General features: G+C 31.5%; 1 protein-coding gene across 1 annotated transcript; it reads left to right on the forward strand.

Annotated features, from left to right (window-relative positions):
• On the forward strand, positions 7,132-8,420 carry LOC109349822. Its single transcript, XM_019590817.1, has one exon. It carries the CDS (start codon positions 7,228-7,230, stop codon positions 7,846-7,848), a length of 621 nt encoding a protein of 206 aa, XP_019446362.1. The 5' UTR covers positions 7,132-7,227; the 3' UTR covers positions 7,849-8,420.

Consider the following 12,231-nt stretch of genomic DNA (forward strand, 5'->3'; position numbering starts at 1 on the left):
TATTAAATTAACTATTACACTGTTCAATTATAAATTTCATATTCTCTCTTGTATCATGAGTTCATCATGGTGATTCAATTTATAAGTTTGATTTTTAGATTATTTTACAATTCAATTTGGTCATTAAATTTGTTTTAATTCACGTTAGTCAATTTATTTTTTGAATAGAAACATTTTCATTTCCAATTATAAGGTTGTGTTTATTTACCTTCTCATCTTTATCAAGTAGGAGTCTCATCTCATCAAACAAACTGCTCATATATTAATTCATTGATTTTATATTAATCGTTTAATTAGCTATATTTTCAATTAAATTATAAAGTTCAATAAACATATTAATTTAGATAACTTGATATTTTAAAAATGATACACCATTATAATTTTATCCTTAATTAATATTGTAAACTTTTTTTATGTGTACCAAAATATAATTTAGCCAATTATCCTAAATTCAATGTGTTTTAACTCAATTGACATGATGACAAATATAATTTAACCAATTATTTATGGGGATACTTGGGTATATCCTTTATTATTTTTTATGTGCACCAAAATATTTCTGATGATACTACTCACCTATATATTTTAATTAGGGCTTCATAGTGGCTGTGTTGATGAGCTACTGCTCCCCCATGTTTTTGCCAAAGTTTCCTATCTAGGCTAAAGATCCATTAAATGTAGGATAAGAAGAAATTGTGTAAGGGAAATGAAACAAGTTAAAAATGAGTAATGCAATCCAAATTGGACAAAGTCCACTGTAAAAATTAGGTGGCTGGCTGGGTTGCATTGATGAGAAATGCCACATTCAAATTAGTTACTTAATCGACCATCAAATTTTCTTTCTTCATTTCACTACGGTATTGTTTGTTAATTTCTTTGGATCTAATGATAGATTTAATTTTTAATTTTCTTAATATAGATTTGGTGTATATTATGTAGTGAAGAAAAAATCCTTCCCCCTTGAGTTATGTGTAAAGCGTAGAAAAAATTAATGTAAAGTGAGATTCTCAATAATAATAGTGAGTTAACAATGGTACGTTGGTTTGCGTTTATTTGATAAGACGAATAGTCATTATAATTCATTAAACGGTGCAACGATAATACACACCTATATAAGTGAGTCTTTTACATTTCAATTTGCCTATTCACGTTCTATTAAAGTGATTAGAGAGAAAATATATGCATCAACTTTGTATAAATTTTATATATTGTCATTGTATTATTTATCATTTATATTTAATCAGTATTGATTCTTCAAAAAAATAATTCAAATGAATAATGCATGAGATAATGATTCTATATAAATCTTTCAGTGTATATATATTATCAAATTTTAGGGGGAAAACAAGAATTAAAAAAGAGGGTGAAAATTTTAATTATACGATTGAAGTTAAAATTTAGCGGCTCCCCTGGATTTTTCTCAAGATCCCTACATAACGGAAATTCAACGAAACAAGTGCAATATATCTAAGTTACCCATTAGAAAAACAATAATAAAGTGGATCCAACATTACAACAAAGCGTTTAATTTGAATAATGAATTAGATTCCAGAAAAGAATTTAAAAAGTGAACCGATACATCCCATGGCTTGCCTTTTCTCCTTCTATTTTATCTTTTTGTTTAGTCCGTATTATAAACAATAAAGTGAGCTCTTGCCTTTTTTTAATAAAAAAAAGAGACAAAAAAATGACTCTTGCCAATCGAATCTACATTTAAGTATTCCAATGATTTCCACAAGGCAGAAGAGGATGAGGCTAAGGAAACTCAATAAAACATGCAGAAGAGGATGAGGCTAAGGAAACTCAATAAAACATTGTTTCCCTTTTTAACTGGCTAGAATGTTTCTTATAATGTTTATTGGATCTTTTTATCCGGTGGTGTTGTTCACTCTTAATTTTATTTTTTCTTCTTAGGCGCTTAGCCTGTTATTCAAAAATATATAATACTTAGTCCATTGAAATTTAATTTTTCCTATATTTTCTGTTTATTTTCTCTTTATCAATTAATAGGAAAAAACATTTTTTTTGGAATGTTGAATGGGATACCTGAAAATATACTCTAATACTTAAGAGAGTATAAGTGGAGATATATAGAGAAGGTGGAGTGAGATTGTGAGAGTATAAGATGCAAGAGTATAAGTGAGAGTTTAAATGTACTTCCTTATGAGGAGATTCCTGTATTTGTAGATAAATTAAGTGTGACACATTCCATAGAGGAGTGCTTTAATTATGAGAAGATGCCATGTCAGTTATACCCATATTAGTTTGTGCTCTACCTGATACAGTTCTTTATTTGGGTGGTTCGTTTTATTGCTTGTCCAAACTGTTGTAGCTGTATATTAGGTATGTCCTTGTCACATGGCAGAGACTAGCTCACATTGTTTAGAGAATGTGTTCAACTTTGTAATAGTTCTTCATGATTCAGGGAGTGTGTCAATCACATAGTAGAGGTATGTAGTTTTGTAAATGATAAGTAGGTCATGTCTTGTCACTCTCATCAATTTGGTAAGTTAGTCTGGTCATCCAAGCGCGACCAAAAACAAAGCTGATGATCCTATTCAAACCATAATTAGAAATATTTGGTGTCAGGGTATTGGAAACTTATAAATATAGAACGAGCATTGAGATAGATAAGGGTATTGGAAACTTATAAAATAGAGAATGAGCAGCGAGGGATAGATAATGGTATTGGAAACTTATAATTCGAAATGTATTATGATAAAATATAAGTAAGAAAAAAATGCAATTAGAAATAAAATATTGATCTACTAAGATATTTCATTTAAAATCATAATTTTAAAGTATACATACTTTAATTTGGTTTGAGTTCCTCTAATTAAGAAAACTAAAATCCGATCTTGGACATGGTTCTCTTCTATTAGTGGTTTTTGCTATTATAATTTTGCTCATTGATGTATAAATCATAGGGCTTGTATTTCTCATATTTTCAGGAGTAGCCATCTGTGATTGAATGTTGATTTGTATTTGGGTTGGCGGGTTGGCACCCCTTATCCCTTTTATTGGATCATTTTACTTATAAAAAAATAAAAAAAAAACTGAAATCGACCCAAGTCAAACTATCTTGGGATCACTAAAAAATAATTCAATCCAATGACCGGATTCAAACCATGAATTCAAGTTTGGTTCAATTTGTATTCATCAATTTCACTGGTTGGACTGGATCAGCTTACCCCCTAGCAATGATGTAAAATCACCTTATAATCTCTCTTTGACCACGCCAAAGGATTCTTATATCAAATAGGGTTTGGGCGAGTGCTTATGATGTGCAATGTTACGTTTAACTATTGATTGCTCATATCAAATATTGATCCCACATTTACGTAAGGTTCATATTTGATTCGGATTTCCACGAGAATGCCATCCAAAGTAGTTGTAGCTATTCATGGTTCGTGATGGCTACACTGTCGTAACATTTTTAATTGCTTTCATGTAATTAGTCTCAAACAGGTGTGATAATGATGCATCATACGTGATAAATATGTTATTGAGAAGGGTTGGGTGACTGATATTTCTACGTGTTAATCAAAATCTAGTGGTTCACAAGTCACAACGAATTAGTTCTAGTTTGCTCAGCCATGGAATAGTTAGTTATAAATATGCTAATTAATATCATTTATATCTTATACTATATATTGTGTGGTATTGCCAATTTGGTATAATCATTTGTGGTATACAATATAGATATTAATTTTATTTATTTGCTGGAGCCATCAGGCTTCTCTTATGATTATGGACCTCTTATCTTTGGAGTTCTGAGGATGGTTTATAAATATTGGGGCCATTATGTGTTATCTTGAAAGATATATGTGTTATATATGTCACTCATTCCAATCTCTTGTTTACTTGTATAAGGAGTTGCGCGCAGATTAATAATATGAGGGCTCACCTCTTAATAAATTGAAGTGGTTCCAAATACCCTTGTTTTCTTCTTACCCTGGGAGTCTTAATGCAATATATTTTTATATTTTAATTAAACTGAAAATGACACACACATATCACATATGTTTCTTTTTTATATAAAGCAAATCTATTAAAAACATTTATAAGATGTGTCAACCCACTTACAACTTACAAGAAAGTTTAATACAAGTATAAAAATCGGTACACCATTGAGTAAAAGTGTAAGAATACAATCCCAAATTTTTGGAGAACTAAACTCATGATGTGAATAAAACTAGTCTTGTCCCCTTTCATACTACAAATGGATCATATAACAACAAACCACAACACTCTTCACATAGATTTCATTTTATTAATCTTACAAAGGGAATCATGAAGAAGCGCTTCGACAATCGAAATTGACACACTATACTAAAGTTGAAGCCAAAAATAAAATCTTTTCCACACGTTGGTGACAAAAGTACAAGATAAAAACAGATGGTCAATATATTCATCATGCATAAGACATAACACACACTTTATATCATCCGCCCAATAATATTTCTATTATGAAGCTCAATTTTGATTGTTATCTTTCCTCTAATAAAAACCATCACATATGTTTCTAATATCTAAATATAACTATGTATATCACTATTTTTATTTCGATGGGCCAAAATTTCAACATGTTGACGTATTAATATCACAATTCCATAGAATTTTCGTTTCCCTCTTATTATTACGCGGTTGAGATCAGTTATTGAGTAGCTTAGTCTCCACGACAAATGCTAAGTCTTGAGATTGACAGCAATAGTGGAGCACCACCCAAATTTCTCTCCAATTATTGAATTTTGCTATAAACTGCTATTTTAGCAAGAGTTCACACTTCACTTATATTTAAAAATGATATAATACATCAATGTGTTATTTTAAGGAGAGAGGATCATCGCTGGCCTTAGGCCATTGAGGTGCCCACCAAAGGTAAGGGTCTTCATCACATAAGATCCCAAGCAAATATTTATATTTTGATAAATTCAATTTACTATTATTTTAAGTTATAAGGCTATAAATTTTACTATCCTAACTACTTAATGTTATACAATTTTAATGTTATACAACTTCAGCCTCTGAAGCCTTTTCCAACTTCCGAAAAGAATCATCTACAATATTAAAAAGACAAATTATTGATTTTGTTTTTATATTTAAAGGTAAAAATGTTATTACATTACATATAAAAAAGTAAAAATATCAGGTTATAGAATTTTTCAATTTGTTATTTTATACACTTCTCCATCCAATAACAGATCCTCACCCTCCAACCTTTGACCAGGTCCTCACACCTCAAAATTCCTAAATATAGCAGTAGAAGGTTTAGGTGAGAATATATTATGAAAAACAAAAAATATAATACTATTGTTTATTTTTATAGAATATTGTCATCTAGTTTAGTTTCATATAACATAAAACAATATTTAAGTCTGCATGTAGAACTATATGATGTTTCACCATGTCTCAACTTTAGATGTGCGAAGTATCTTATTATTTAAAAATATTGGTTTATATCATGGAGTAGTTATGAGTTGAATCTTTGTAGTGCATATAAAAAATGTTGATTGAGACAAGACTTATTTTAATGATTTGCTTGCCTGAAAAATATAATTTATTTTTTGATTATTTACCGGGGATATGCTAAATGTACGACAAAAAGGTCACATCTACCATAATAAATGATATAGACTTGTTGGTGGTGAGAAAATAGTTCCTGACTTCTTCCACAATATGTCATGTTCCTTTTTAGGTAAACACGAGGTTAAATTTTGCGAGAAATTAGGAAAATAATAATGTGTGAAAATTCAACGATTCAATTGAACCGTAAGGCTCCTAAGAATCACCACATGCATCTCTAGTTAATTAACTAGAAGTATTAATATAAGTATATATTTTATATTATTGTACACACATTGCATTGTAAATCAACAATCCTTAAAATAGAAATTAAATAATATGTGTTTTCCGATTCTATCTATATAAAATTATAAATGCATATATATATATATAATTTGCACTCATAATGTATGTTTTATACATTATTACTATATCATTCATTACTTATATTTTATAATCATAATTTATTCAAAAAATTTAAATGAATGATAATGATATATTGATTATGTATATATTTTTACACTAATAATATATTAATATTACTTATAGCTTTCTACTTACTAAAAAATGTTTGGTTAGCAAGAATAAAAAACACTTATTTTTTATACTACCAAAAATGTCATTTCATATTTTGGTAGGGAACTAATCTATTTTAATATATATGGTTGCAACTTCGTTAACAGGAATTGAACATTTCACATTTTGCAACAACCCTGGTTAAAATACATTCTTGTTGAATTTGTTATTAAAAAATAAGAGTAAATTACACTGACATCCCCTGAGTTTTAGTGAAATTACACAAACCACCCAAACTTTTTTAAAACCTACACAAACCCCCTATATATATATATATGTGTGTGTGTGTGTTACACTGACTACCACTGTAAGATAGATAAGTGTAATTTCTTAAAAAAATGGTGACGAGTGTAATTAAGTCAAACAAAATATGATATATTGTGAAGACAAGTCCAAATAGTATAAAAGTCGATGTTTATTCTTTATTTTGGTTAGTTACAATATAATACGAGAGTAATTTAAACACCTCCTTAGACTTATTGGTGTAGTTTGTAACAAATAAAAAACAATGAATATACATCAAGTTTATACTTTTTGGACTTGTCTCCACAATATAACATATTTTGTTTGACTTAATTACACCTGTCACTATTTTTGTTTAATAAATTACACTTATATCTCTTACGAGGGTAGTTAGTGTAATATATATGTATAAATAGGGGTGGCTTGTGTAAGTTTTAAAAAAGTTTAGGTGGTTTGTGTAATTTCACTAAAACACAGGGGTGTCAGTGTAATTCACTCTAAAAATAATTTATGTATATAATAATTATGAAAAGATTTAGATACTTAAATACAGTGAATATTTTCCCAAGTGGCAGTCGCTATTATCCTTGGGGAAATCTTAATAATTGCTTTATTACCCCAAACCTTAATCATGTTTTCAAAACATATATAGTGCCATTGATTGTACCCCTTTAAATAGCACCTAACCCCCACTCTCCCATTGCATACAAAAACACATTCCAATCAATTACCGTCTCTCACTCACTTTCTTTCTCTTCCCCTATCTCCCTTATTCTCTCTATATAGAAAAATATATATATATATATATATATATACTCATCATAATCATCACACTAACAAAAAATGGAAATTGAGCCTAGCCAACCGGTAGTAGCAAAGAAGTTATGGAACATAGTACGTGTATTATTCTTCATGTTTAGAAAAGGCATAGCCAAGAGCAAAATATTAGTAGACTTTAATTTGTTACTCAAACGTGGCAAACTAGCCGGCAAGGCCTTAGTTAACAACCTCATGCTCCACCACCACCACTTCGCCGCCGCCTTCGCCTGCCGCCACCATGACACAAACCTCTCCTTCATCTCTCCCAGAGAGTATGAATTCAGCTGCAGCAATAGCCCTACCATCCCTTTTCACACCATCAAACGCAAGCACCACTACTCTAACAGGTTATCTAAGCCATGCCAATACGATGATGTTTCCACCTTGAGTGCTGTTCAAAAGGTGCTAGAAATGTTGAACAAGGAGAAAGTTGAGGCTTCTCCTATGGTGAATTTGCCTGGGTTTGGGAAGAGTCCTATTGGGAAACAATTAAGAGTTACTGATTCACCTTTCCCATTGAAGGATGATGGGGATAGCCAAGTGGACTTGGCTGCTGAGGAATTCATTAAGAGGTTCTATAAGGAACTCAACTTGCAAAAGAGAATGGCTATTGAGTCACCATACCATAGCTTTTGGGGTAGATGAGAAAAATGGAATTTCATGAGTTGCATTAGGAGAGAGATTACCACTCATCGTCCAGCAACTATCTTGTTTTCATAGTTACATTCACCTCTTCTGATTGTAATTTCAATATCAACTTTTAGAGGAGGTGAGTATAATGATAATATATAAATCTCTACTGAGGTTTGTATAATTTCGAAAATAAGATATTAGATGTGGGTGTAATTGAGCCGAATCTTGTGGATTCAATATGATTTCTCTTATGCTTCTACCCACTTTTCACAAGTTTCTACATATTTTTAGCTGCTATGTCATCATCAAAATTACATGATCAAATTGATCCTTTGTTAATTGGGGATAACATTTGCTGTCAGACATAACAGTTTCTTTTCCCCTAGGATGCATGGTTTTATGGGGAGATGCTTAATTGCCATGATGCTCAACTTTCATGTACTTTTGGTTATATCTTGTTTCAGTTCACTACACTGTGATTTTGGTGTTTTATTTGAACTATGTTATGTATTTTTGGGCTATTGTTAGTAATAATAAAAGGAAAGAAAATCCAAGGAAACAAAAAGGAATCTATTTTGTGCCTATCTTCCACTAGTAGGTAGGAATTTCTCCTCTCCCAATAAAGCTTGCACCTACTTCTTCTTTGCACAATAAAGTGGGAAATTAAAGCAAGAGCGTTGTGTGTTTGTCTGAAGTGTTCGTTAAGTATAGAAATTTAATTTATGTACAGATTTCTAAGGTTGGTTGGTGGGTTGGAGATTAGTTTTAACTGCCCACTTTCACTTATTTATTGTCTAAAAAATGATCTTGCCGATAAACTCTTAGATGAATATATAAATTTATAGGTACTTTAGGTTTAAATAAAAATGTATAATTATTATAATTACTTAGAAATTAATTTGTAATTAAAATTTATCATAATCAATGATTATAAAGAGTAAATTTATATCCTTCCCATCAATCTTCCTACAAATATTCTTTATCATTAAGGATCCTTTGATATTAATATAGGTGTTGAAATTACAACTTTTCATCGTTTTAATAAAGCAAAAAAAAAAAAGGCAACACTTGGAAGAAGAAGAAAACGTGCTTTAGAAGAAGGAATGAATGAATGAAACTCCAGCTACTTTATTGAATGATTATATGCTTCAAGATGAAGCTTATGAATGAATACAACAAGTTATATAGGGGAAATAAAACAAACTAACTATAAATGGAAAAACAGATTAACTAACAACTACTAAGAAACCTACTAAAAGAGGAAAGAAAGGTAAAATAGAAAAACGGCTAGTTATTGGGTTCAGGATTATCTTGCTTGTTTGGGCTAGAGGTATGGGCTTTTTCTTTTGTTTGAGAATCATACTTCAACAGCCCCCACAATCTGACATGTGGAAATTAAGCATGCCAAGCTTGTTGATTAATGAGTTGAACGAAGCTGGAGGCAGAGCTTTTATGAAAATGTCTGCCAGTTGTTGAGATGAAGATATGGACAGCAAGTGTATCATGTTGTTCTGAACTCTTTCCCTCACAATGTAACAATAAATTTCAATATGTTTCGTTCGTTCGTGAAAAACGAGATTTGTGGCAATGTATAAAGCGGATCTGTTATCACAAAAAATAGGCACAGCAGAAGAGTTAGAGATATTTAAATCATTAAGCAAAGAGATCAGCCACTGAGCTTCACAAGAAGCCATGGCTAATGCTCTATATTCTGCTTCGGCAGAGGATTTAGACACCGTGTTTTGTTTCTTGCTTTTCTAAGAGACAAGGGATGTTCCCAAAAAGAAACACCAACCAGTCACAGATTTCCTAGTGTCTAAATAAGCACCCCAATCTGAACCAGAGTAGCCTTTAAGGCTAGTGTTATTGTTGTTGTTGAAGAGAACACCTAAACCATGATTAGTTTTAAGATAACGAAGAATCCTATAGGCAGCTTGTTTGTGTTGGTCAATAGGAGCAGAGAGGAGCTGACTTAAGTGGCCAGCGGCATAACATAAATCAGGCCTGGTATTAGTAAGGTATAGAAGTTTGCCAATTAATTGTCTAAGAGGTGGCATCAGGTAAAGTGGAACCAGAAGAACTATGAAGTTTGTTATTATACTCCATAGGAGTGGAACATGGTTTGCATCCAAGCATTCCAGTTTCAGTTAAGAGATCAAGAACATACTTTCTTTGGTAAAGGGCTATGCCATGGCTAGATCTAGCTATTTCAATGGCTAAGAAAAATTTTAGGATGCCTAAGTCTTTGATGCTAAATCTGTCATGAAGGATTTTCTTGGTAGTTTGAATTTCACTTAAGTCATTCCCTATTAGAACCAAATCATCTACATAAACTAGAATGCTAGTGAAACCAGAACTTTGATGTTTAGTAAATAGGGAATGGTCAGCATTTGATTTCTGGTATCCTGATGTAGTGAGAACCTTAGTTAGCTTCTCATACCACTGCCTACTAGATTGTTTGAGGCCATACGATGATTTCTGTAATTTGCATACAGAGGAGGGGTTCCTAACCTGTAATCCAGGGGGAATTTTCATGTAAACAACCTCTTTAAGATCACCATGGAGAAAGACAGTATTAACATCTAATTGATGCATATGCCAATTATAGGTAGCTGTTAGGGAATTAAAACTCTAATGGTGGTCATCTTAATGACAGGGCTAAATGTGTCTAGGTAATCAACTCCTTCTATTTGGCTAAAACCTTTAGCAACTAATCTTGCTTTGTGTCTTTCTATGGTGTCATCAATACCATGTTGAAACTGCAACTTTCCATGGTTTTAATAAAGCAAAAAAAAAAAGGCAACACTTGGAAGAAGAAGAAAACGTGCTTTAGAAGAAGGAATGAATGAATGATACTCCAGCTACTTTATTGAATGATTATATGCTTCAAGATGAAGCTTATGAATGAATACAACAAGTTATATATAGGGAAATAAAACAAACTAACTATAAATGGAAAAACAGAAAAACAGATTAACTAACAACTACTAAGAAACCTACTAAAAGAGGAAAGAAAGTTAAAACAGAATAACAGCTAGTTATTGGTTCAGGATTATCTTGCTTGTTTGGGCTAGAGGTACGAGCTTTTTCTTTTGTTTGAGAATCATACTTCAACAATAGGAAAAGAACATGATATGACATATAATATGATAAGATGAGGTTGTGCTTCTCCAAATTGCACTATCATATTTTGCTCATTTCTAATTTAGCTCCACATGATATCTATACTATTAATAAAGGGAAAACACAAAATAACTACCCATCATGGTGTAATTTGTGTTTTTCTATTTTGCCCTCAATATCTTTTTATTTCTACCAAAAAACCATATAATATTATTTTCTTATTTTATCCTTATTATCTTCTTATTTTAAAAGTGTATTTAAAAAATTGAATATTAGACCAATTGAATAAATTCAACCGCAAATTTAGCGCAAAAATATTATATTTGAATTTAGAAAATACAAACTATACATTAAAAATGATAGGAAAGCGGGTTGACAGGCACGATAGTGCATGTCAACACGCTAGTATAAATAAAAAAAATACATTAAGTGAATAAGAGAAATTAATATGATAACTTTGGTGCATCTTATTGCCTTACCAAACTCTAGATTACAATAAGATATAATAGACTATCTGTAACACTACGAATTTTACGATTTTGAATTATAAGATTTTATTAATATTGTTATTAATTATAATTTTCGAAAATGAATTTCTGGGAATTTTCGGTAAAGAATTAGACGAAACTCTAGTTGAGTTTTAGTCTTGTAATTCTATTTCCAATTTTTTGGTAAATTTTCATGATTTTCGGAGACAGTCGGTTTCGGACAACTGTCAGGGCCGAATCTCACCCGGTACGGCTCAATCGAATCTCACCCGGTACAGCTCAAAAAGTGGTTTTTGAGTTCTGTAACTCGGAATCGAATTCCGATTGCACCGTTGGCTTCGTAATTTCATTTCGAGTCAGAATAGACCCTGAGTACACCCATACCTATTTTCTAAATATTTTTCACTCGGAATGCCGAAATCCGAAATTCTAATCAGATATTAAGATCGGACGATTTATAATACCCAATCGAGTATTGGCCGATGATACTCGGGCATATTTATCGCACATATCCGCGAAGCGGTCATTTCGCGTTGGGATGCGAAATTTGCCTTTCCATAAAGCAAACCTCACATCACTTTCACAAATATCTCATGAGCTCATCATTAACCACCCTAGGAGATTTTTCATGATTGCCTAGAGGGAAATATGATTTCCTTCTCTTCTTAAACCCTCACACTTCACACTTCACTCCCACACTCTTTCATTTTCAAAATTTCAAGAGAAGGTAAATCCTCTTTTCCTCTCATTTCTCCTTTCTTCTTCCATCTTTAATCCTTGATTT

This window comes from Lupinus angustifolius, chromosome LG06 (assembly GCF_001865875.1).
Source record: "Lupinus angustifolius cultivar Tanjil chromosome LG06, LupAngTanjil_v1.0, whole genome shotgun sequence".
Lineage (NCBI taxonomy): Eukaryota > Viridiplantae > Streptophyta > Magnoliopsida > Fabales > Fabaceae > Lupinus > Lupinus angustifolius.

Bases quoted from the DNA above. Each gene is read 5' to 3' on its own strand.
- LOC109349822 (XM_019590817.1), top strand. From the start codon at position 7,228: ATGGAAATTGAGCCTAGCCAACCGGTAGTAGCAAAGAAGTTATGGAAC.